Raw genomic sequence first — 27804 nt, 5'->3', positions numbered from 1 at the left:
ATGCACTCACCCAGGGCACAGGCCCTCTTCACAACACTGGGAAAGACAAAAGGTAAAGTATAGCAGATTTCACATCCACTAATGCAAGATGATATACCTGATACAATCTTTAATCTCAAACAATATTTGCTGGGTTGGTTAATTATGATTCCTTTTCACAGATACTTAAAAATGATAAAATGGTGTGATTTCTACTATTTTAGTATATGTTTATTAATCAAATGGGGTTTGATTTATAGCAGAAAGTCTGATAATTAAATTTCAATGCATTTAAATGGTGTATTAAAGTGATAGGATTTGTAAAGTGGCAACTGTGGAAAAAACCTATTAACCTTGTCTTTGCTTTTAAAGATAACTTTATCTGCAGAAATCAGCAGAAAGTTTACACCGAGAGGCAGTTCTACCTACTACTGTCTCTCTATTCTGAGTTAAGAGCACAGGTGCATGGATAATGAAAATAATTAAAGCTGCCTTTAAAAAAACCTTTTTAAAATAACTCCATTATGAGTTTTAGTATTTAGACAGGCATTTTTACAGACCTATTTTATTTGATGCACTTTAGTTTTGTTCTTTACTGTTTTACTAAGTTTTAAACTTATCCTATATGTCAGCTTGAGTAATTTGATGATTAGGTGGCTTTACAAATCCAATAAAATACTAAATACATCATCTTGTATGCAATGCCTTCAGAGTTATGATAAGTCTCTACTCTTGGTTTTTAACCTTTTTGAACTTTTAAAAGTTTATCATATAGTATGCATCTTTTTGACCTGTTGCATTGCCTTCAGCACTTCACTGTTTTAATATTTTTAGAACACTGTCTTAGTGTCTTTGAGCAAGAAAACATATAAAATGAAAAAGAGTGAGTGGATTACACTGTTGTTCCCACCAAGTTCTGTCACCAGGTTTGGCTAAATGAATGGACTACTTATTTTCTCCTTAATGGTTTCATACTGATGGCAGTATGTAGTTCTAGAATAATGTATAGGAATTCAATATAATAAAAGACAATGCCATGTTTTCCAATACCATATAACTTTACAAAACTTTTTTTAAATTTCCTACCAGACATTGGGGAAAAATTCGGCTGTCAATACTGTTTTTTATTGCAGAATTCTCAGCAGTATTATTTTGGGTGGTTTGAGAGTTGCATAAAAAGTGTTTGGGACTGTCTGTAGTTCACAGACTATAGCAGGGGTCTTCAAGCTTAGCCCTTTTATGACTTGTGGACTTCAAGTCACAGAATTCCTCAGCCAGTGTGCCTGGCTGAGGAATTCTGGGAATTGAAGTCCACAAGTCATAAAAGGACCAAGTTTGAAGACCCCTGGACTATAGATTATCCAGCCCATTTTTAACATATCAAAAACTGATGGCACATTTAAAATAAGACTTTTCAGCTTAGTCCAGTTAACTAATGTATTATATAACAATGATAGAAAGGTAACTACCTGCATTTCTCCTTAGCTGCTTTGTAGAAATGTTATACATATGGATGACCTGAGATCTCCATCTTTTTGTCCCCTAATATAATATTGATTTATTTATGTCCAGTTCTCTAGGTAACCAAAATTTTAGTCTACTTCATTCATTTTATCTTCCAGCAGAAGCTGTTAAATGTGTGGCCAGTATGTGACTCCTATTTCTACAAACTTAACAGTTCACAATCCCTTAATAATTTAATGTCCTTTTATAGCAAGCTTAATTTTATTGTAGCATAAATTTGATTGTAGCAAATTAATGTGTAAGGAGTGGAGAAGAATTTTGAGTATGGAATTTTAGCTTTTTTTTCTCCACCCCCAAATAATTTACAATAAAGAATTTGACGCTGGTTTGGAAAAGAGGTCCATAGGGACAACTCCACATTTACTTTTATCATCATTCTAGGTGTATCCCTAGAAAAGGGGGCAATGATTCATAGAAGTAGCTGCTGCCATTGAATGGAACCCAAGAAATTTTGGTGGCCATCAATCCAATCTATGGCTGAACTCATGATTTCTTTTAATTACAAATTAAATGGTCATTTCTGGTCCTCCCCAGAAGTACAGTGCCTGGTATCCATCAGAATTCTCTCATATTATTGTGTACCGGTTGACATTGGAGGGAAAACTACTAACTACTAGACGTGGAATGGATTTTGAGATATAGAGAGAAGTTGCTAGTCAGGTTCTGCTGTGTTTATCCTTATTCCATGACCTTGAATCATGCTAAACAGTGAATATTATGCTTCATTTAGCATGCTGGTGCTATTGTCCAGGCTGAATTCTGGTGACTTAGAATGGAAATTAATCCTAGCATTGCTCTTGCTACATCATGGTGAATATACAATATGTACAGATATGTGACTAAAAAAGAAAACTTTGGAAATAGATTTTTAAAGTATAAAACATGGAAGAATGACATGGAAGGATTCCATTTATTATTTACTTCAACTGTGGTGGTGTATTTAGAGAACTCTAAAATTTGTGCAAAAAATACCCCAAACCTGAAAATACCCCCTGAAAAGTGATGCTCTGTAAAATATCCAATAATTTGACAAAGAAGCTTTCTTTTAATCTCTTGCTATTTCATGCCACTTCTCCTGATGTGTGGTATGATCCCTTGCCTTTCCACCATGGTCTTTATGTAAATCACAAAAGCATTGCAATGCTGTGGAGGTACAATTGTTATCAAAATGTAATCAAGACCAGATTTCAGACTGATCTTTTCCACTTTAGCGCACCATCCTTTTGATGTTAATTGTTGGGTTGTTTTTTTTTGGGTAGTCTGGAGTTTACCCAAATTCAATGCACACATCTATAATAATTTCCTAGAATCCAGTTCATTTAACAAGTACGTCCTTTAAACAGTGTAAGTCAATAATGAAATGTCAGAGCAGCAAGTAAGTGCCCTTTGATCTGAACTCAACTCCTGGTAATTTGATAGGCAATTCTTGGTAAGAATGCAGAAGTGGTTTGCCATTGTTTTCTTCTGGTATGTTTTCTTTCAGATTCTGAATCTGGCCTAGGGCACAAGTATTCCCTGAAGGTAGGGGTGTGAAGCACTTCAGTTACAAAATAGAGAAGCTGCCTTGGAGTTTTGAGTACACACACCATACTTGTTAGCAGGGCTTTTTTTCTCATAGAACGCTCAGAACAGAGTTCCAGCACCTTTTTTGGATGGAACCTTGTAGGGTAGGCAAGGCAGGTTGTATGACGGTGTGTGAGTTCCAGCACCTTTTTCTTTTACAAAAAAAGCACTGCTTGTTAGTGAGGGGGCCTTGGTGTTCTCTGAGCTTGGTTGTTTTCTTGCAGACATTTTATTATCCAAACTAGGTAACATCATCAGTGCTACCAAGAAAACAATTGAGTTTAGATGTCACCAAAGACCCCTCATTTCAACCCTGAGCTACCAATATTCTCCTTTATTGATACTTGATAGTATTTCCTTTAACAAGTTGCATTTTTTTTTCTGGGCTCACAGGGTGAGGGTACATCATTATAGTGAAATAACTATTTCATTAAGAAAACCATAATGGCATACCTAGGTCTGTTCCAAAGCACTTTGTTGTACCCTGTTTTCACCAGCTTACCTCCTCCATGTATTCTTCTGGGGTCATGTGCATAGAAAGCACATAGAAAGTCAGCCAGGAGAACAAATCATATTAATTAAAATCATCATAGCAACAAAAGAAGATATTTTACATATTGTTGGGAGAATTTGCCTGGCTCCTTCCAAGCTGGGAAGCAATCAAGATGCAGAGGCTGGCTGTTTTTGGAAAGGAGGTTTCTTTATTATTATTCTAAAAACAATACAAGGTTTGGGGGCAGTTGCCTTTAAGGAAACATTATATTTTATGAGTGGAGAAGGGGTTTCCCTGACTCCAGATCAGGAAGATGTTAAAAGAGGAGCAGCAGATCAGAGGCTTTTTTTTAAAAAAACTTTTATCAGTATCTTAGTTTGCAAGGAATTCAGTTATCATATCTTTGGACTGCGTGGAGCCTTCAAAAGATTTGTTTGTAATGTAAATATGTATGAAATTCCTATCTTGTTACAACTTGTATGACTGCTTTGGAAAATGGCTTCTTTTACATTTTTACCTCCTAAGCAAACAAGCTGTGCAAAATCAACTGCAGTCATGGAAATCCTGGAAAAGATGCATCTGTATAAATTATATTTACAAGTTTAGAATCTCTCCTGCTTCTACCAGCAGCTCTGCTCAATCTCACCGATCTAACCCAGCATAAATTATTTTGGTTTTTAGAACTGTGTCTCAAAATATGCCTCTGAGAAACCCACCACAAACCACAGAGTCAGCAGCTTCTCCTTCTCAAATACCTCATCAACTAATATTAAGAAATGTTCAGGATTCTAAAATACTCCCTGTGATAAATCTTCAGATGTGGTTTGATTGGGCAGTCTCCTTAGTAAGTGTACAGGAATAGCAGTAACAGCTCAAATATTTATTTAACTGCTCGAATTAGTTTATTTGCTCTCCCATTAGAAAAAAAAAAGATTAGGCTCATAAAAGCCTATCCTCAATTTAACTTTGTCCTCCTCCACCTAACCTGGAATTTGTTAAATGGAATTCCTGAATTGTACAAAAACTAGCCCAGAAGGGTTGATTCAGAGAGATTTGCCTTACATTTTTTGCTTCAGAAATATCAAGGTTTTGTTTAAAGTTGTAGATTGAAAGGGGTATGAAAAGACAATTTCTGAAATTTAATTGGGGGGATTTTTAATGTTTTTATTTAAAAAATGAAGATGACAGAAGAATCCTAATGGCTAAAGATGCATCCAAGAAAATCACTTTTAGATTGAACAAAATATTTGTTTATGGTTGATGACAATCTATAATCTCGACTCTATAAATACTGAAAAACTGAAGTAGAATTTTGCTTTTCTCAAATGTGTCATGTAGCTGAATAGGCAATCAATAAAAATCAATTAACATAAGAATTGCTTGATTCTAATAAGAAAAAAAAACATTAAAAATGGGTCCAAAGGAACTGCAGGATGAAGTAACTATTCTGTTCTACCAATTTTCTATGGTAGTACCGGTATAAGCAACACCACTTATTGACCGATTATGTGCTATGCTGTGCCCTCTAGCAACCACATATATAAACTTTTCTAGAAAGATCTATCAGCAATCTTACCCTTCAAGTCCCCCAAAGGTGCACCCATCACTACTGTAATTCAGTCCATCCGCCTTGCTGCTAGAAGTCCATTTATCTGAGGCACTGCTGACTGTTGCAACCAATTGCAATAACATTGCCATGGGAATTCTGTGACAGCTGCAACTTCAAGGACCAGTCATAAATACTCTTGTTCAGTACCATCATAGTTTTGAACAATAGCTAAACAAATGGTTGTTATCTGAGGACTATCTGTGGATGGATGATGGATCGGTGGATGGACAAAGAGACATTTCATATTCTTCACAGTAGTGGGTTGCTGTTGATGAAATACGAGGCTATTAATATGACTTGTGCAAATGCATAAAGTGCATTAAATTGTACCAAAAAGATGGTCTTGTGTTTTCAGTACAAAATGGCAATTGAGGCAGCATAAAAATCTAATTTCATGCTGGGATAATGCTATCTCTTTGATTACATATAGTATATCACTTTTTAACTGTGCTATCTATAATGTAATTCTAATACTTTTATCCATCATTTCCTACCTCTACATGCAGTTTCTGGAAGGTATTGGGGGCTTTCATGCAGCTATAATTAATATGATGAAGAGAATGGCATCTCTTATAACTCAAATATTCAAGAGTTGGATTAGGGATAATTACTTAAGAAAAAAAAAGCTGTGTCTGAGCAGATAGCTAAGACTATTCCAAAATAAACAGAGATGCAGAACAGAATTGTTCCAACAGATCCCTCCCATCTGTGGATTCATCCAGATCCAGAAACAAGTTTAAGCTCTGATCTTGGTCACTAAAGATGGAGTTATCAGTAATCCACATTTTCTAGTTAGAAGGCAGGACAAGATTTATTTTTGTCCTATGGAGAAAAATATTATGTCTTCATTCTTTAGCTTTGTATTCTGGAAAGAAGGAGGGGGTATAAAATTATAGTAACCGGTTCAGCCATCAGCAGTGTTCCCTAGAGTCAGTTGCCATGATCTAGATCTAGAAAACAAAATACTATACTGGGTTTTCAAGATTAATGTTGTTCAGAGCAATGTATGACCAAGAAAGCAAAATGCATATACCATCACATTTATGAAATGTAATGACAGGAAAAAGAGGTTAGCGTACAGAAACTTAGAAACAAAAAAGAAAACAGCATTAAGGCAGGCTTCTTGTCTGAATTTCTTTTTCCTAGATTTCCTGTCAGAATCTCCAGGCTTAAGAGATAAGGTTAAAATGCCCAACTGTTTCTCTACTGCCTAGTTTTAAACAATTCTCTTTTCTTTCCCAGCTTTTGAGAATACAGTTATAAAGGTTACATCTTAAGGACAGAAAATATTTTTTTAAGGAATAGGATTCAGGAATTAAGCAGAGGAGAGAGTCAAGTGCTGACACAGTAAACTCTACGCCATCAGTCAGAGAGCCACTAGCACAGTTAAACAGCATACCAAGCATAAGTATAGATGAAAAGCCATACGGTATTCAAATATTGCAGACTGGGGCAAAGGAGAAGGACCAGTCACATAAACTGGACTTGGACAATCTGGGGAGTGATGGTTTCCAGAGGAACTAAAACAAGGAGAAGGTGGTGAGCAACAGCAACAGCTCTGGATTCCTCTAAAATGGAAGAAATGAAGAATTTCTCCCTCTCGTAGGAGACTAGCCACCAGATCTTGTCCAGCCACATAGAAGGATTGTGAGCAGCCCTAAATGGAATCCCTCTAAAGCAGCACTTTCAGAGAGGCATTTTCAGGATTTATCACAGCAACCAGAAAAAAATGGCATTTTCCATGGATGACATGAAACAGTGAATGGGGGTGTGGTAGTAATGCCACGGATCTATTGCATGTGTTATTTCCTGATTTTCACTGTAGCCCTAATCATATCACAAAATATAATACAATATAGATTCCATTTACAATCAGAATTACAGAAAGCCCATATGGGGCTCATAATTTTTATTGTTGTTGAAGATTGCTAATCTGGTCAGTGCTCCAGGTACAGATATTTCCTCTTGCCAGAGCTCTAGATGGACAAATTTCAGATTGTCACAAGGGTGGCATGATTATGTTAGCAAGTTGCTGATGAGGGAGCTATTTCCATCATTAAAGAGTTCTCTTTTTACAAGATCTTTGGTGATTTAATTATGTTGCAGAACAGCCTGTACTGCTTTGTCTTGGCTGACCATAAGGCATTGCTTCCTAATCTTTCTGAGTCATGGCATATTTGAAACTGAACTATTCAGCAACAGCCTGCTGACAATGTCAACATGATTGCTGGCAGTACTAGGCAGGAGGGTGTGAGACTGGTCCACCCCCATCCTATCCAGTTCATGAACCTGCTGAAAAAAAAAACTAAAGAGAAAGGGTATATGGACTAATTTGCATTCTGTGCTGAAAATCATAACTATTTTGAATTGATTCTACATAGGAAGGGGCCAGATTGTCCCTTCAGGACTAAACTCAGTCCTCACGCTAACTTTACACAACTCTTGACCGAATTTCAAAAACTCTGCAAATTGAGACTGCTGCCCTTTGGTGCAAATTGAAACAGAGAAGAGAATGCTGGAAAGAAGATAAAAGTTCAGAAAGAGAATGGATGTTTCCACCCATTTTTGCCTCTTGTCCTATTCACTGCTTGTTTAACCTCAATGATTATTAGTGAAGGAATGTGGATGGTGACCTTCCACCCAGAAGGTTGTTCATCTCATTAATAGCTGGATTGGATGTACTTGAAAGCAGTGGTTGGTCCCCAACCTTTTTGACACCAGAGACCAATTTTGTGGAAGACGATTCTTTAACGGACTGTGTGTGTGTATGTGGATGATGGTTTCGGTTTTGCTTGCTCACCCATCACTCACCTCCTGCTGTGCAGCCCTGTTCCTACTGGCCATGGACCAGTACTGGTTGGGGAGCCGTGCTTTAAAGACTTATACAGTAGAAAAATTACTTTTATTTGGCTAAAGAAACATCACTAAGTGTAGTGAAGCTATATGACAGGAGACTAATTGGTGATAGGGATGATTTTTAAAATTTAAGTTGGGATGGAATCTTCATAAAGATGGATGTGAATTAGAGAAGTCTGAGAAAGTAAGGTTCAGTGATTCATGAGAAATGATTCTTCTGCAGCTTTTGTGATGCTAATAGCATGCAGCCATGAATCATGTGATTCCCTTTAACTCCAAATGATTTGTGGTGATGATCTAAACAAAGTTTCCCTAATATTTTCTTTCAGGGGAGTTTACTAATTATTTACTGCACTGTATTATTTCACTAAGATGGATCAGCTCCTTCCTTGCTGATGACTTCTTCTTGTCACTGGTGCTAAACATTTGCATTTGTTTTGAAATTTGTAGGTCAAGTGTAGGTCGGTCACAGTTTGAGCAATGTAATCTTCATGCCATGACCATGAAAAATGAAAACAGAGCCAAGAATCAAACAATATTACTGTTATTAAGAGTCATATGTTTTTGTTGCATTTGATCCTTGATTTTGATCTGTTTAAACAAAACTGTTATTTTATGGTGTGCCATTCTGATGTTATTTTTTGCATAGAATGCAGCAGAACATTAGCAACAAAATATTTCCCTGGATTCCCCCACCCCCACACTTTCTGTATTGACTGACAGTATACTGTAGTATGGGAGGTTGGATTTGAAAGCCAAATAGACTTTTTCACCTCAGTGATTCCATATCTTTCTAGTTGCTTTTTTTGTTAAAAAAAACCTGTAATAATGAGAAGAGCACTTACAGAACTACAATTGCTTGGATAGCAGATGTAGTGATTCACCTTACCAGTGCTATCTTAAATAACAGCTCATGGAGATTATGGAACTAATACAAACCCAAAATATATAGAAGTTGCTGAACCTGGCCTTTTCATGGCATTCATGATTTTTGGAGAGGTGTGTATGTATGCAAGTTTATATTAAAGCAATTACTAATTGTATATAGCATAAGGACTCATCAAATTCATCTTCCCGAAACCACTGAAAATCTACTAGTTTGTGACAGAAAGATGAAATTCTTTAATATTTAAATATTGGAGAAGTAACCAGGTTGATTTCATTTAATTTAAATGTTATAAATTAAATTAAGCACAGTTCTTTTTTTCCTTCCAATACCAGCTCTTTTTGCTAGACTGAAGTCCCTTAGAATATTTCTCCAAACAAATGAAAGATTAAGAAAACAAATGCATTTTTTACAAATATCAAAAGTTTGAATAAATAATAGGAATGCAGGCACATTGTTCAGGTGACAAATGTAAAGTTGACAAGCAAAGTATACATGTTATACTTTGCTTGTCAACTTTGCACGTGTCATCTGTACAATATGTTGCATGTTATGGCTTTATGGCTTTTGTCCCTATCAGTAGATCTACTCTATTAAACATGAATTCTACAACTGAAGTACTTTAAGCTTTTTAAAAACGACTTTTATTTCTTATAAAAGTTATATTTCTTATAACAAATCACACCACTTTTTATGGGTTAGATCCAGATTTATTGTTACCAGGAATCATGTTTGGCAATGTTCTGCTGAACTAAAAAAAAACCACCCCAGTTTCCAGGATGCTAAATAATGCAAATTGTAAATTTAAAGGTCATATTATAACTTGGTGGGAAGTATATTTTGCTCTGTGAAGTCTGTCCTTTATTATTCTTTTGTTCTGTTGACACTGCTAAACCCTTTTGAGGGTTTAGAATTTGTGTGTTTAAAGTCACATAACTGTGTGGAATGTGGGAATATACGGTATAACACAGTCATGTTGTTAGCATAAGAAGAAAGGAACAACTTGACTTCTGCTAAATAGTTTAAAAGGGGCTTCTTGATTTTGCAGGGCGGTTAATATAAAGCCGTTGAGGCTCCCTTAGCCCTGTCCTTCCACCTTAAGTTCCCCCAAGCCCCCTCTCATGGTTCCCTCTCCTGTTCTCCATTCTTTGATTGGCAGTTCTACCAGCCAATTATCAGATCTTTAAAAAGATAGTTCCAATTCTTCTTTGTATAACTTTTCAAATTCTTCTTCGTGGTTTATTGCATACGCATATAGGGTTGGGAAAATGTTTTAAATGTCTGTTTTGCTTTTCTTGGGAGCAAGAATGTTTTCCTGTTCTTCCTTCTACGTTCATTACTATTAATTTAAATTTGCAGCTATCACAGGGAGATGAAAGCTGTGACTTTGGAGGCAAATGTCTTTCACCGACTTCCCTAGAAGTGATGAGACTTCCAGCCAGCACTGTCTATGACATTTATCACACTTGATCTCCTTATAAAGCCTAGCTTTTGTGTAAATCATCCTATTATAATAATAGTAACATGCCATGTAAGACAGTGGGGAAATAGAGCTCCATATTTAGAATAACTTGCTCAAGATCCATTTATAGAGGAAGAAGGGTCTAACTCAGAAGCAACACAAACTGGATTAGATTGCTTCTAGAGATACAATCGATATCCCAGATCCTTTTGGAGAGTTTCTGCACACGTCCTATCTGTTACCAACAGCTGTGACAGTGGTTTATTTTGTTCGATGCCTATTGTTTATTTTCTAACCAACTTTAAAACAAAAACAAGCCTCAAGCAGATTCAAGCATGGAAGACTCAAGATACCATCTAAGAGGCACGCATGGTGGTCACAGCAAACTGGAAATGACCGCTTTTATTAAAGCATCAGCCCACAGCCTTGGTGGAGCAGTGGGCTGATGCCTCCTTAAGTAACACCAGCTGCCTGCAATTAGTGCAGGTTTGCATCCCACCAGGCTCAAGGTTGACTCAGCCTTCCATCCTTCCGAGGTAGGTAAAATGAGGACCCAGATTGTTGGGGGCAATAAGCTGACTTTGTAATAATGCCGCTTGGGGTGTGTGTGAAAGCCCTAATAAGCAGGCATATACATAGAATGAAGGCTACTGCTAAGCTTGTAAGCCGCCCTGAGTCTTCGGAGAAGGGCGGGATATAAATGGAATTAAAATAAATAAATAAATAAATAAATGGTATATTACCAAGGCTGTCGATTTGCTTATTTCTAATGTCTGTTATATTATCAACTGTCTTTAACCTGAAAGGGAGCTTAAAAAAAAATCTGTGTTCAGGTAGTCCTCAACTTACAACAGTTCATTTAGTGACCATTTGAAGTTACAGCATCACTCACAAAAAGTGACTTATAACCATTTTTCACACTTACGACCATTACAGCATTATAGTTGTATGTCAAGGACTACCTGCATTCCAACAATACCACATTTATCTGATTTGGGAATTGTCCAGTGACTTATCACCTTTGAGATAAAGGGGGGTGGTGGTTTTATATTGCTCCATTTGTGTTCACAAAATGCTTTGAAAGTTTTAAATGAGAGGCACAGGATATGTGCCAGGTATGATGCATTCAAGAGAGGCTCTTCTATCGTGTGCTCTGTATCACTCAGAAAAGCAGGCCAGTAGTGTCCTTGGAAAGGGAGGCTGGAGGCTGTTGCTTCTAGGACATAGATCAGGGGTGTCAAACTCAATTTCATTGAGGACCGCATCAGCATTGCGGTTGCCCTCGGGGCCGGGTGAGTATGGCCAGGGTGGGCGTGGCCTACTGGGTGGGTGTGGCTAGAGTGCGTATGGCCTACTGGGTGGGCATGGCCAGCTCTACATCGTTCGCATCAAGGGTGCCTATGGGGGCCTGGGCAGGAGTGGGACAGATCTGAGGGTCTCTGGCAGAAGGAGGGTCTCTGGGCCAGGGCCAAGGCAGCAGGGGCCGTTCCCTCACTGTTTCCAGGATGGCTTCACGGGCCACATGAAACCACTTTGTGGGCCGGATCCGGCCCCCGGTCCTTGTGTTTGACATGTCTGACATAGACTCTTCCTGGTTTCAGAATTTGTTTTTGAAACTCCTTCCTAGAGCAAACAGGCCTGCCTCTGCTTTTGACACTCATAAAGACTGCTTATTTTGACTTATGGATAGAAGCATGAGAAGGGCAAGGTCATTGTAGAACAAATGTGCCTCTGTGTATATTTCTTGTGTTCGCATTGCCACCTGAAGCGTTTATTTAGTTTACTAACTTCCTCTCCTCCTCCCTGCTTCCCCACTCCCTTTTTTTGTAGATTTCATAAAACAAGGTCGAGAGAAGTTGGAACAGACCATCAAGGCCTCCAGTTCCAAGCTGTGCTCTTAGTGAGTATCTGTTTCTTTCTGTCGATGGGGTGCTGTTCCTTTAAAACTCAGCTTGAGGATGCCCTCCTACCAGGAATAAGCAGTGAAATGAGCCGACTGGCACAGACAGGATGCAGAGGGAACCACAACTTGCACAAACTGAGTTTTGTTACTCAATATGGCTTTGTTACACTATTCCGCTTCTAAGGAGAGCTTTTTGTCAGGCAGATGTAAGTAAGGTACTTAAGCAAGAGATCTGAAAATGAGACTTAACTCTAGGGTCTTCAGGGAATATTTTGAAATGTGGTGCTTTTATTTAATACCATTTCTTTTAAGAAATATGGACAGTGTGGAGCTGCAAAATGATTTTTTTTAGCCTTTGCTAAGAGAGGCGGAGAGCATTATATCTGAAAATGTCTCATGCTTGGTTTGTGGGAGTTTGCTCCAAAATGTTAGGAGTCAGAGTTTGCAGGGTATATATGCAGTCAATCCTTCCTTGTTATAAAATATCAATCTTTCAATGTAGTCTGCTAATAATTTCATAGGGAACAAGGAGGAGAAATGTATAACAGGAGTACCTATTAAGGGCTAAATGCAACTTGGGGGGTGAATTTTGGGTGGGGAAATAAAGAAAACTTCAAAAAGACATTGAAAGAACTAATTACAGCTTTAATTGTAAAAGTGTGTAAAGTATACAAATTGCCTCTGCAATTCTAACTATTCTGTGATAAAAGCAGGAAAAAAATAGATTAATTTGCTGACAAGGTTTTAATTAATCCTCATTAAAATAGGACAGGAAATGGCTGAATGCCATTCCAACTGTTATCACAAATAACAGCTCTATACTGCCTTTGTTGGGATATGGTTAATAAGAAGTTTTATTTCTTCACTATGGCAGCCAAATTAACCCCCCAGGGTTTAAATGAGATCTGTGACGTAATGGTGGAGTCTCAGTGTCTCAGTCTTGTTCCAGTTTTCTCAGTTAATCATTGTCTTTTTAACCCTCAGTGCTGAAAGAGTAGCTGTTTTAATGGACCATTCCAGAAGCCCAGAGCTTAATAGCCAGGTAAGGGCTAAGATCTATGTTAAAAGTATTGGAGATGGGAGAATCTGGAACAAAGAGAAGATGGGGCAAAGTTTCTTAGCTGTCTTAGATCTGCCAGGAGAAAAACTACAATTTACATAGTTTCATCAATCACAGGGCAGTCTGTCCAAATGTGATTCCTTTGGATTTGTTGACTGGCTACTGATTATGAGAGCTGAGATCCAACACATCTGGAGCAGAGGTCCCCAACCTTTTAGGCACCAGGGACTGGTTCCATGGAGAGAGGGGTTTTTTTGCGGACCGGACGGGGTGTGGTTTTGTATGCTGCCTGCATCCTGTTGATGGGGCTTTGCTTGCTTGCACGGACCAGTTTTGGGCATGCCGTGGATCGGTGCCGGTCCAAGGACCAGGGGTTGGGGACCCCTGATCTAGAGAACATCGGGTTGGGGAGACTGCTGGGTTACCCTGGTACAGGTTTCTCTGCAAATTTACCTTTCCTTGCAAGTAAATAGCTTTTGGTTTTTTTCCATAGATGTGGCATTAGCCAGTTTTCCAGTGGTCCTTGACTTATGACCACATTTGGGACCAGAATTTCCATTGCTTATCAAGGCAGTTGTTAAGTGATTTTTATGACCTTTTTTGCCATGGTTGTTAAGCAAATCACTGCAGTTGTTAAGTGAATAATATGGTCATTAAGCAAATTCAGCTTCTCCCATTGACTTTTCTCCCGTAAGCCAGCTGGGAAGGTAGCAATCCCATTGTCCTGGGATGCTGCAACCATTGTAAATGCATGCCAGGCACCCATCATGTGACCTTGGGGATGTTATGATGTTGTAAGTGCTAGGACTGGTTGTAAGTCACTTTTTTCAGTGCTGTGGTAAGTTCAATTGGTTGTTAAACAAATGGTTGTAGGTTAAGGATTGTCTTAACTGAATTCTTATTCAACTTCATGATTTTTTATTTTCTATCTACAGCCTTCATCATCAAGTGACAATATCAACCTTGGACCGTCTGCTAATCCCAAGTAAGACCACCGAAAAGACTATTTATAGCACTATAGAATACAAAGAAATGGCTTCTTCTACATCTACTGTATATTTTGTCCCACTAAGGCTAGTCATTTCAAGCCCTAATAAAAACCTTCTCTTTATAAGCTAATAATTCATTGGTAGGACAGACAAGGAGTAAGTGCAGGGACTGCTGTGTATCCTGATTTTTATCCTTTAGAATTGTATTGTAATAGCTCACAGACAATAAAACCTATACATCTCAGCCAATAAAACATACATATTTGTCTTCACAGGTGACAAGAAGTCTCTATGTCCTGATGTTCCTTGTTTGCTTTTGGGCAGGGGAACACCCATATCGGGGTTACCTTTTGCCAAACTAGAGCAGCAGATTCTGGGAAAGTGAGAAACCATTGGGTGGGGCAGTGTTAGTAGAGTTATTGTGCTTTGAGTCCTGCACCCCTAAATAAGTCCTCATGGAATGAATGACACTGGGACAGAAATTAAAGTAAAATACAATTCTAAACTTCAGCCTTTGTACATGCATTTTATCATCCACTCTGCAAAAATGTATTATGATTGATTTAGAGGTAGAGGAGAAAGTTCTAACCAATACAGAAGAAGGTCTTTGATGTATTTATTTTCTCTCTCTCTCTTTTTTTCTAATAGTGCCAAGCCAACTGATTTTGACTTCCTAAAAATAATTGGCAAAGGAAGCTTTGGGAAAGTAAGTAACCTAGTGTGGGAAGTTTTTTTGTGGACTACTTGTTGATCCAAATAGCTTTTCATTCAGGGCTTTTGACCTTTGGGAATTAATGTAGCATTTGCACATGCTATTTTCCCAGTCAGAATAGTCCAACCATAAGGCAAAGTGAAGTGGATCCCTTAGGCCATATATTTTGTATGCGTAAAGGATAGCAACGATTCATAAGAAATGTTTACTGTTAAATTATGCCCTGAAAATCAGGGCAGAAAGTGCTTCTGGGAATTTTTTTTCTTCAGTAATAAAATAACTAAATCAATTTTACTTATAACAACTAGAGTATATACTATATGAACAGTAAAAGGTAAAGGTAAAGGTTCCCCCGCACATGCGTGCTAGTCGTTTCCGACTCTAGGGGCCGGTGCTCATCTCCGTTTCAAAGCCGAAGAGCCAGCGCTTGTCCGAGGACGTCTCCGTGGTCATGTGGCCGGCATGACTAGACGCCAAAGGCGCACGGAACGCTGTTACCTTCCCACCGTAATGGTCCCTATTTTTCTACTTGCATTTTTATGTGCTTTCGAACTGCTAGGTTGGCAGAAGCTGGGACGAGTAACAGGCGCTCACTCTGTTATGTGGCACTCGGGATTCGACCCGCCAAACTGCCGACCTTCAGATCGACAAGCTCAGCGTCCTAACCCACTGAGCCACCACGTCCCTTTTATATGAACAGTATATAAATGTAAAAAAAATAATGAGAATGAATGGGCAGAAATATAATTTATTTTTCAACTGGCCATATAAAATTGCCTTAAGCCAAACTTGCTGCTTCCATATTTATAAAAGAAAAGCAGTGAATTTGCTTCTGCTACTAATGATTATGACTGGCATTTCAGAGAATAGAATAGAATAGAATAGAATAGAATAGAATAGAATAGAATAGAATAGAATAGAATAGAATAGAATAGAATAGAATAGAAGCTGGAAGGGACCTTGGAGGTCTTCTAGTCCAGCCCCCTGCTCAAGCAGGAGAACCTGTACCATTTCAGACCAGTGACTGTCCAGTCTTTTCTTAAAAATCTCCAGTGATGGAGCACCCACGATTTCTGAAGGGAAGCTGTTCCATTGATTAATTGTCCTCACTGTTCTATTCCATATAACAAGGCACAAAGCAGTATTTGTGGTTCCTAATCTTTCAAATTGCCAGTATCTTAAGGGAAATTCAGAGGAAAGTATATCTTTAAAACATCAAAACATTTCAAAATGAGGGACATGTTCTTATTATGTCGCTTATCTCATCCCCAGACATCCCCAGAAATTGCCTAAAGACATCTTTCATTGTTTTATTTATCACATTTATTCACCATCCATTTCGCAGGTCAGGTGACTAAGCAGCTTAAATCGAGATCTTTTAGTCTGGAAGTAGTATTTCTCTTCTTTTCCCAACATAAAACTTTCCATGCGTAAAGTTTTGAGTGCTTTAAAGATTACAAGTAGTTCCCGACTACAACTGAGCCCAAAATTTCCATTGCTGAGCAAGTTAGTTGTTTAGTGAATTGTGCTATTTTACTATCTTTTTTGCCCTGGTTGTTAAGCAAATCACTACATTTGTCAAATGAATCATGCAGTCTTTAAATGAATCTGGCTCCCTCTATTGACTTTGTCTGTCAGAAGCTTCTTAGGAAGGTTGAAAATGACAATCCCAGGGGCCTGGAACACTGCAACCATGATAAATACATGCCAGTTTCCAAGCACCCAAAGTTCAATCACATGACTGTGGGGATGCTGTAATGGTCATAAGTGTGCAAACTGGTCATAAGTCACTTTCATCAGTGTCATCGTGACTTTGAATAGTCATTAAATGAATGGTTGTAAGTCAAGGATTACCCCTATGTCATTATGGCCAGGGCACTGCTCAGCTCCCATTTTCCAGCAATCTGATACAGAAATTCCCTCTCCTTGCCCAGTTACTGGGCACTGCATCGTGGTTATTTTGGCTTGGACTACCTGATCTTTTTCTCCTTATGCTTGGATACCAAACTGTCAAAAGAGATCAATATTTTTGTCAGCCAAGAGTCTGGCTATTTGTTATGCACCATATATATAGGGGTATATGTTGTGTGCTGGAGAAATTGTAAAAAATGGAAGTGTGTGAAAAGTGTGGAATGATAGGCATGAGAAAGAAAAAGATCAAATCAAATCTTTGTTACAGTCATAGGCCAGCAAAAGGAGGGTGGGACACAAACAATTAGTAATTAAAAAGGTCATTTGACTAATTCATGATAAAAGGAAGGAAAGAACAGAACGAGAGGCACAATAGCACTGAGAGCTGTCTGATTTAAGAGGGTTTGCTCTGTATTTCAAATCAGCTCTTTTGATAACTCAGACAGGCATTTTTGGAATGGTGATGGTGGTGTTTGACCTAGGCATTTCAATTGTCTATTTCTCTGAGAGTATTATTGAGCTCCTAGAAGATCAATACTCCAGCAAAATGATTTTATTGTTCCTGCCAGCTCGGGTTCACTGAGATTATTATCAGGAGTCTGATAGCATCTTTTCTGATTAATGTAATGTATTAAGCGGTATAAGCTTTCATGAGTAGCAGTTCATTTCATCAGAGGGATCTCACAAAAGCTTATGCCTTTTAATAAAATTTGTTAGAAAAGGTGCTACCAGACTTGATTTTTTTTTGGCCACAATAGATGTAACTCAGCTCTCCTACAGTGTCTACCAGATTACTCTAGTTTCTCACTGTCTGCCAAGAAAGGAGCTTCAATTACCCTTGCAAGAGGCCTGGGTGAAGAGCCAAGTCTTCACGGCTCTTTGAAACACCAATAAGTAAAGACCCTCCAGATCTTGGGGAGAACCGTGTTCCAGAGGGCAGGCACTGCTACCGAGAAGATGCACCTCTGGGGTCTCAATAGATGGCATTGTTTAATCAAAGGAATCCAGATCATGTCTAAATTGCCAGATTGGGTTGCACAGGGAGATACTATGGGAAACTTGTGTTCCTCAAGTAAACAGGCTATGTTACATGTACAGCTTTATAGGTAATAAATGGCACCTTGAAACATTTAGGTAGTCCTCAACCTATGACCACAACTGAGCCCAAAATGTATGTTGTTTTGTTAAGTGAGAAATTTGTTAAGTGAGTTTTGCCCCATTTTAAGATGGTTTTTGCCACATTTGTTAAGTGAATCACTGCATTTGTTAAATTAGTAACAGGGTTGTTAAGTGACTCTGGTTTCCCCATTGACTTTTGTCAAGGTAATTTTAGAAGCTAACCAGCTTGTATAATATGAGATGAATGATGCAATGTTAGGAATGACTCAGCAGGAGTCTGTATCCCTTTAAGAGCTTGAATGTAAAAGGGAAGGCCTTGCTGGAATCTCTCTGTCTCGTCTGTTTCCTGTGGTAATTGCTGTGTATTGGAGTTTGCTGAATGACCACATGTATGTATCTTGTTTCTAGTGTATATTTGTAGATAGTGTAATATAAACCACCATTTAATACAGACCACTGTTTACTGTATTTACTTCTGGGTTACCTTAGCACAATAAGACTGAGCATGCTGTGACAACTTTGCTTGTCAGAAGGTCACAAAAGGGGATCACATGATTTTGGGACACTGCAACCATCATAAATATGAGTCAGTTGTCAAGCATCCAAATGTAAATCATGAGACCATGGGGATGCTATAATGGTCATAAGTGTGAAAAATGGTCATGTCACTTTTCTCAGTGCCATTGTAACTTTGAACAGTCACTAAATGAACTGTTGTAAGTCAATGACTACCTGTACTTGGATCCATAATGGCAATCACTGCTGATACTAATTCTGGATCAATTGAAGCTTCTACATGGTTGTCAAGGGCAGCCTTATATAGAGTATGTTGCAGTAGTCAAGCTGCAAGGTAAACAGGGTGTGAGAGACTATCCGAAATACCTCCTGATCCAAGAAACAGCATTCCTGGTACAGCTGGCATACCAGATGAAGTTATGCAAAGGCCTTGGGTTGATATAGTTACAAGACCCATTTCCTAAATTCCATTCAGAAATTCTAGAGTATTTATTTTACTTTTTAAAATGAACATCTCAGTTTAGCTTGTCATATTGAAAGCAATAAGCACTTATGAATGGAATAGATTAGCCAGTCATAGGCTACTGCTACTTTTCTAGATCATAATCCCAAATATTTTCAGTTAAATATTGATTTTTGTCCCCAATTTTTTCCCCTCAGAACAGGTGTCTCTTTTTGGTATGATTAAAAAAAAATAAACTTTTTTCAGCATTTTATATTTCTTATGCTGTTAATGTATATCACATAGATTTTTTTGTTGCTAGCATTGTGCTTTTAAAACAGGCCAACTGGAAGTAGAAACTTCTTGGTCTCTCATTTCTACTACAGGTCCTTTTGTCCAAACACAAGTCTGATGGAAGATTCTATGCTATAAAGGTTTTGCAGAAAAAGTCCATCCTTAAGAAAAAAGAGGTAAGTTTGAAAGATATTTTGTTTACATTGAGTGCAGAATATTTTGCTACTTCTACCTTCCTCTATATAGTATGGTCTTTTTTAATCAAATGACAGATATTGATTATATTTTAGCATGTGCAACAGTCATGTTGGTAGACATAAAAAATGTATGCTTGCATGTGTATATTTCTGTCAAGAATTTAGTAGCAGTATATGAGAATAATTTCTAGGCTTTAGGAACTATTTTATGCTAGTCTCTTCTGATCCAGTCAGGAACTTGGTCTATCCATGAGGTTTGTCATGCATAAGAAAACCCCTGCATTTGCTACTGGAATGATCCCTCATGTTCTTGTGCTACCATCCAATGACAGCACATTGCAAACCCCCCGCCCAAAAAAAAATCTGCAACCACTGGAAACCAGATTTGCTCTCAATTCCTTTTTAACTCTCCCTATCAGAAAGCTTTTTTATGTTCTGTTTCTAAGCCTCTGAGGTAAAGCTGACAGCAATATGGAGGACAAGTGAATTGGGCATATAGAATTTATCAATAGCTGGCAGATTGACACAATACTTGGTGTGAGAGCCATATCATTCATGCACCTGTATGGATTCCTCTGATACATTCAGTTTATTAAAAAAAGCCATAGAAGGAGTACTATATTATTATTTTTTCTTCCTTTCTACAGTCTCTTTTAAAAAAACCATCTAATGATGCTATTTGACATCAAAAAGTAGCAAGTAAAAACATTTAAGAAGCGATCCCTCATTCAAATCTCCCCCACTTTCTGTAGCTCTTTTTGCTATATGTTATTAAAAAAAACCTAACCTGCATATTTGCATTTTTGTCCTTCTTGGCTCTTGACAGCAAAACCACATAATGGCAGAACGCAATGTACTCCTGAAGAATGTGAAACATCCTTTCCTTGTGGGGCTCCACTATTCTTTCCAGACCAAAGAAAAACTCTACTTTGTACTGGATTATGTAAATGGAGGAGAGGCAAGTGCCTGTCAGTGCTCTTTTTCACAAATCCTAGCATCATTGGCAGATTGCTTTTTCAATCTAAATCACATTGACATTTTCTCCTTCACTCCTATGAGTGATTCAGTGCATGGGTGGATGATAACTGAATCAATCATGGACAGAAGACTAAAACTAAAGGTAGTCCTTGACTCACAACCTTAACCGAGCATGGAATTATGCTCATACGTTGTGATGGCCATAAAGCAGGTCACCCACGTAACCAACTACATTTAGCTTCCTTTTTTTGTAGCAGTCATAAAGTGAACATGGTGGCTGTAAAGCAAACGCTGCAGTCATCAAACAAATGCTGTTGTTATTAAGTGGCCTCATTGTTCACTACGGGGTGTTTTTGCCAAAACCTGGAAATAAATATCAGTTTTCATTAAAAAAAAAGTTACAAATCATGGTGCGTGAAAACAGCCATAAATGGGGACCCGTTGCCAAGCACCAAAAATAGAGTCATGTGACTGCAAGGGGTAATGGTGGCAGTCAGAAGTTCAGAACCTTGTTGTAAGTCTCTCTGGGAGAGTCTGTCAAAACATCAAAACGTCACCAAGCAACCGGTCATAAGTTGAGAGCTACCTTTATAAAATACTGGGGCAGTTTCCTATGAAATTATGTTAAAATCAGGCAGTGATCTGGTTACATAACTGGGGTTGCATAAATAATATTTATCATTATCATTATTATTTACAATATATGCGCACTGTTTCCTATGCCAAAGCATCTTGAAATAGTTTACAATGAAAAGAACAAACAGCCAAACTCATAATAAAGAATCCATTAAAATGACAGCCATCATGATATATCGTGGTTAATGTCCTGGACTAGGAGCATGGAAAGTAAGTTCTAGTCTTCCCCTAGGCCCTAGGGAAATATTGATATTAAAAGTTATTAATGAAAGTAAAATCTATTCATTAAAAAGTGGGCAAAATAATTCTTCCAACTTTCCAAGTGGGAATGCCTAAATGAAACTGCTAAAAATTGTTGGAGCAGAGTGTATGATAACTGTTCTACACTCAGATCTCTCGATTCTGGTAAATAAAAAGAGGACTTATGAAACATTGTGCTACTTTCCTAAGTTTTTATCTCTCTGCTTCTAGTTATTCTTCCACCTACAAAGGGAGCGCTCTTTCCGTGAACCTCGTGCTCGCTTCTATGCAGCAGAAATGGCCAGTGCAGTGGGCTACCTTCACTCACTGAATATCATATACAGGTAAATTATGTTGGCATCGGAGGAGGTAGTGCTCCCATTGATTGCTGCAAAGCATATCAATATGATTGAATAGGTAGGTTTGGCTGCCTGTGAGCATAATAGTTTCTAGTTTCTCTGAACTTTTGGCATTTATTTAGAAATTTATTTGTTCTAGAAGAGCCCCCAAGACCCTCTAAAAAAAATCCAAGTGTTACTGTATTGGATGTGTAAGAGCATCCCATAGAGAGCCAGCTTGGTTTATTGATTAAGGCATCAGACCAGAACCTAGGAGACTGGGAGTTCTAGTCCTGTTTAGGCATGAAACCAGCTTGGTGACCTTGGAGTAGTGACTGTCTCTCAGCCTTAGGAAGAATGAAATGACAAACCACTTTTGAAATCTTGGCAAAAACCTTGCTGGGACTTGTCCACAGCAATTGCCAGAAATAAAAACCTGACACAGAGAGAGGGAGACAGAGAGAAACAGAGAGCAAGCAGATAGCACATGTCAAAGTCTGCTACAACAGAGACTATCACTTTACCACAAGATGGACATCTGAGTGAACTGAAGTCATTAATTGAAAATGATAATTTGGAACTTACCAATCATTTCAGTAGAGTCTTCCCCAACTTGGTGTCCCTCAGATGATGTGATCATGTTACATAGGTATTATAGGAAATGAAGTCTAGCATATTGGAAAAATACATTAAAGATATACTCACAAGTTTGAAAACTAGACAGGGCTGCCTTAAGGTTTCTTTGTCTCAGCACTGCCTTTGGGGTGGCTGAATGGGAATTTATATGTTGCTGCAAGAGATCTGGATCTGTCTTCTGTCTGCCCCTGATGTATCATATAAACCGCAATTCCTTTCTCTCTCTTTTTTTAAAAAAGGGACTTGAAACCTGAAAATATTCTTTTGGATTGTCAGGTATGTTATTAGTGCTGGCATGTGGAGAAAATTACAATTGTCACTGTTAAGAGGGACCAGGTTTAATAATTTTTAACAACTACCTCCTGTAGTTTCCAGTAGTTTATGATGAAAAATTTCCATGCCTTGTCAAGTGTGAGATGTATAATTAAGAGCATGCCACTTGTGAGAAATGACTTGTGAAATGCTGGCCTGGGCTTTCCCCAGTCACTGCTTATGAGTTGCAGTGCAAATTGCTAGTTTTTAGTAACTAACATCTTGCTTGTAGAATTCTTCTGCTCAGGACCCACATTTGCCTGGGTTATGTTTGTTTATGTTCACACAGAAGAACTGAGAATCAGTCCAAACATTCCACAGATCTGTACCAATTAATTATATTTCCCATTATTTTCATAGGATTTATGAATGTACATTTGATAAAAATATTACTAAAAGAACAAAGGAAAATGTCACCAGCTCCAGAATAAAAAAGCCTGTTTGTTTTGTTGTTTATTTTGAAATACACCAAGAAGACTGAAATTTCTCCCTAATCCTTTAGGGTCACATTGTTCTCACAGATTTTGGACTTTGCAAAGAAGGAATGGAGCCGGAAGAAACAACATCTACTTTTTGTGGGACACCAGAAGTATGACACAACTTTTCTTAATTTTTTTTACTCTCAAGGAACCTGTCCTACTTTTAAAAATTATGGAGGATCCCAAAAGAGCTTGTGTCTATGGGTTACATTTATTCGATCAAAAATTAAAATTGATGCATGTACAATATTTATTTATTGAATCATGTAAATTAATAGTATTTAAGTCATTAGATATTAACACTGATTAACATTTTTGATGGAAAACTTGTATCTTTAACAAATAAAAAATAACGATGAGAAGAGAAACATTGTTTTAAAATTTTGCAAATATCTTCACATTTTTATTTCACAGATCTCTGAGGGGGTCCCCAGGGGTCCTCAGAGCACACTTTAAGAAAAATTCATATAAATGAATCATCACCCCTTAAATATATATGCTTTTCTTACTACTTCCAATAAAGAAAATAAATTTGGCCTTCAGGAAGTAGTTGCAATCCTTCGACAATTGTTTGTGTATATAATGATATATGATTATTATTATTAAAATTTCTATGTATTTAACAGTACTTGGCTCCAGAAGTACTTAAAAAGCAGCCTTATGACCGAACTGTTGACTGGTGGTGCCTTGGAGCTGTGCTTTATGAAATGCTGTTTGGCTTGGTAAGTTTTGCTTTTGAAGTTGAGGCTAAAATGGCCTGGGAATGGCTTTTTGTCCTAATGTATAAACAAGCTGATTTGTATGGAGAAAGGGACAAGAAGCATTATCAGGTTTTGGAGCCAATATCAAAGCCCAGCAGTGTGCTTAATTAGAATGCTAAATATTGGGAAATATGTACGATGCTCAATACTGTCTATCACATTATTTTTCAACCTTGGAAGTTTAAGATGTGTGGACTTCAAATTCCAGAATTCTCTAGCCAGTCTAGTTCCCAAGGTTGAGAAAGTGTTAGAATGTTAATAGAACCCTATCTCGTGTTGCTTATCCCTGTGTGCTAGTATAATTAGCCGAGTTTATCACATTCCAGCATAGGTGGAACTTGGATAAGGGTGTCTTCAGATCATTTGATCAATTAATTAAAATGTGCCTGAGTTTTTCCATGTGTTAAGTCTATCAGCAAATCAGCCATGCTGATGCTTGTAGTTAGAAGTAGGATTGGATCAATTTATATTAATACAACTGAATTAATTGTGGAGCACACACATTTAATCTTACTTCAGCTATTCGTTAGGGCTATCAAACCGAAACAGTGAACATATAGCTTATGTAGCTATAGCTCCTGTATAAGTTTGCAGCCATCTAGTGGCTGCCCTGCATTTTTCAGCCCAAATATGGTAGTCCAACTTTTGAATTGTTTATTCAGTAATTTATTTTAAACAAACCATATTCCTTCCATTAAATTCATTTTAAAAAATCAGTATGAATTGTATTTTATCTAAACATGATACATATTTACACTGTAATTTATGCTATTGATCTTTTTCTATTTTTACTGTCAGCCTCCATTTTACAGCCGGGATGTGTCACAGATGTATGATAATATCCTACACAAACCACTTCATATTCAAGGAACCAAGACCATAGCAGCCTGTGATATCCTACAAGGACTTCTTCATAAAGATCAGAAGAAGAGGCTTGGAGCCAAGACTGATTTTGTATGTGATAATTGCTTATTCTTGGAACCTCTGGCATCTTGTCCTGCTAAAAATTTGATCCAACTTGACAGTATTTTAAACCTGTAGCAGTGTGTGTGAGATTTCGCAACTATTTACATTATTACTGTTATTTTCTCTGCCCCATCACTGCTACTCCTTTTCAAGGCACCCTCACTATCTTCACTTTCATCCAGCACAATTTGTTTTTCCTTTTTATAAAATATCATTTCTGCATTTTGGAATGCTATGAATATTGTTTGCTGCTTAATAAATATGTAGCAGTAGCAGCTGTAATAAACAATTTGGGATTTAAGCAGTACAGGGAGTAGATTAGAGTGGGCTATATATTCAGTAGGTTAATGGTAACTTTCACATTTTGCTGCATCAGCTTAATGCATTTCTGCATCTAGATCTCAGTATTTTGATTACTTTTCAGCATAATTCTGTATATCAAGCCGCTTCTTAAATTATTGTTAATAAATTGTTTGACAGTTTTATAAGCATGCATGTGCAAACAATTAAATGTGTGCTCAGAAAATTGTGCCACTTTTAAAGTAAAGAATTTAGGGTTATGTTAGAAGGTAAAACTTATGAAATCCCTAAAGAATTCTGAGTCATCTTTGGTGACTGGTTCCAAGTGCTTGTATGTTAGTTGTGCTATAGACACAAGCTAGGGTGTCCTGATTGCCTCATTGGCCCTTTGTGAGCTCATGGACCTCAGGGCTGGTGACAGAATCTTCAAGAAATATGTTTCTGGGTGATTTCAACCTCCATTACCTAAAAAAAAGCATATAAGTCTCTAATCTCCATTTGTGAATGCACCAAAAAAATTACAACTATGATGCTCCTAGATATATACTTGATCTGATCATTATTTTGTCATGATCAGATCACTTTCTACTCAGACTGAAAATTTTAGCTTTCCTGGACCTCTGCAAAAGCAAGGAACCTATTAGAATGGTCCATCCTAGGAGCCTGATGGAATCTGAGTTACCAGAGGGTTAGGGATTTGAAGGGATTGAGGATTTGGGATTGACTGGGGATTTTCCCCACTGTCTGGGAGCATTGTGCTTTTGCTTCATAAATCTTTGCAACACAGAAACAGAATACTTGGTGAGAGGGCACTTCTGTGGTTTCTCTAGTGACTTGTTTGTTTTGACATGAAGTAATTGGAAAAAAATTACTACAAATGATATATAATCTAAAGTAAACACAACTGGGCACTGATATGAGCTGAGGTTTGAACTTGAAAGCAGTAAGAGCAGCAATGTACCCACATTGGGGCAGCCACATGTTCAACCTTATTGTTACTGAGCTCATACCAGTGTTTAATTGTGTACACTCTGAGAATAATAATAATAATAATAATAATAATAATAATAAGAAGAAGAAGAAGAAGAAGAAGAAGAAGAAGAAGAAGAAGAAGAAGAAGAAGAAAGTTGGAAGGGACCTTGGAGGTCATCTAGTCCAACCCCCTGCTCAGGCAGGAAACCCTATACCATTTCAGGCAAATGGCTGTCCAGTCTCTTCTTAAAAACGTCCAGTGTTGGAGCATTCACCACTTCTGGAGGCAGGTTGTTCCACTGGTTAATTGTTCTAACTGTCAGGAAGTTTCTCCTTAGTTCTAGGTTGCTTCTCTCCTTGACTAGTTTCCATCCGTTGCTTCTTGTCCTGCTTTCAGGTAGCCACTGTATAACAATTTACAATTGTTTATCTTTACAATTAGCAACAGTATTTTAGGAAAATATTTAGAGTATGTAAATTTAGATCAATGATTCACTGCGACTAGGTATAGATAAACATTTTGGAAATCCTTCTGGCAAATAGCTGCTCAGCTTTATTTTACTTTTTGCAGCTTGAAATAAAGAACCATATGTTCTTCGCTCCAATAAACTGGGATGATTTGTATAATAAGAAGATCACTCCTCCTTTTGATCCTAATGTGGTAAGTGGTTTATTATGCTGTAGACAATCTTTGTAAAATTGTGAAGAAATATTAGAAAAAGCTAACCATTCTGGGTGCTTTTCAAGATTTATTCATCTACATTTTATAATTTGTTATGGACTTTCCTGACATGTGAAATATTGAACCAATTCACATGGTTTACATTTTGTCTTGGGATACTGCAATTTGCCTGGAAACAAAATTGGAAATTGTTGCACGGTAAAGTATGGCTTGAAGAAATCACAGTTTACTCTTTCTGCCTATTAGAACTAATTAAAAATCTAATTACACTTAGTGTTAAATGTATGTTTCAGAAAAATGTACTTAATACTAGAATAAAACAAGTAGTAATCTTTTAATTCCTGTAAGCTGCCCGGAGTCACTGTGAGTGAGTTGGGCAGACATATAAATTTTCTTAATAAATAAATAGAAGAAATAAATAGCTTCCTTTCCTTTATTCCGCCCCCTCCAACACTGAATGGAAATCATTGGGGACAAATAACCCAGGGACTTTCTCTCACTTTGTCTCAGAAACATAGTATGAAATGATTGACTTCAAAGTGTTTTATGTAAAAAAACAACAAAAAACTAATATAATCTAACATAAACTCAACTCACTATAAGGGAGAACAGCATTTCAAAGTTAAATGGATTGGTAGGATTCAGCATAATCCCAAAACGTGCTGGGTTTCTCTCATTCTATAACCTCTGCTTTTAAAAATGTCTATTTACTTTATTGTTGTTATTTCTTGAAACTTAAATAATTGTTTTTTTTTAAAGGCTGGGCCAGCTGATCTACGACATTTTGATCCAGAATTCACACAGGAAATTGTTCCCAGTTCCATCATCCAAACTCCTGATTTAGCTACCAGCAGTTCCAGTGCAACAGATGCTTTCCTAGGTTTTTCTTATGCACCAAATGATGAAGATTAAAGCATCTCATGTAAACAAGACTTGAGAAATCCAGGTTTAACTCATTATTTAAATAAGAGGAAGACATCACATACTAA

At 37.5% G+C, this 27804-nt stretch overlaps 1 protein-coding gene across 1 annotated transcript; it reads left to right on the top strand.

Annotated features, from left to right (window-relative positions):
• Window positions 1–27804, top strand: SGK2 (serum/glucocorticoid regulated kinase 2; the record flags this gene model as incomplete). Its single annotated transcript, XM_083357615.1, has 14 exons — window positions 1–52; window positions 12203–12272; window positions 13260–13317; window positions 14271–14320; window positions 14973–15030; window positions 19411–19494; window positions 20342–20473; window positions 21601–21713; window positions 22583–22619; window positions 23158–23244; window positions 23761–23856; window positions 24694–24849; window positions 26705–26794; window positions 27575–27804. 14 exons carry the CDS (start codon window positions 1–3, stop codon window positions 27725–27727), a joined length of 1236 nt encoding a protein of 411 aa, XP_083213741.1. The 3' UTR covers window positions 27728–27804.

The sequence above is a fragment of the Vipera ursinii genome (assembly GCF_947247035.1).
Source record: "Vipera ursinii genome assembly, chromosome: 3".
Taxonomy (NCBI): Eukaryota; Metazoa; Chordata; class Lepidosauria; order Squamata; family Viperidae; genus Vipera; species Vipera ursinii.
Note: the sequence above shows the minus strand (reverse complement) of the source record. Positions and strands in the feature narration are given on the sequence as shown.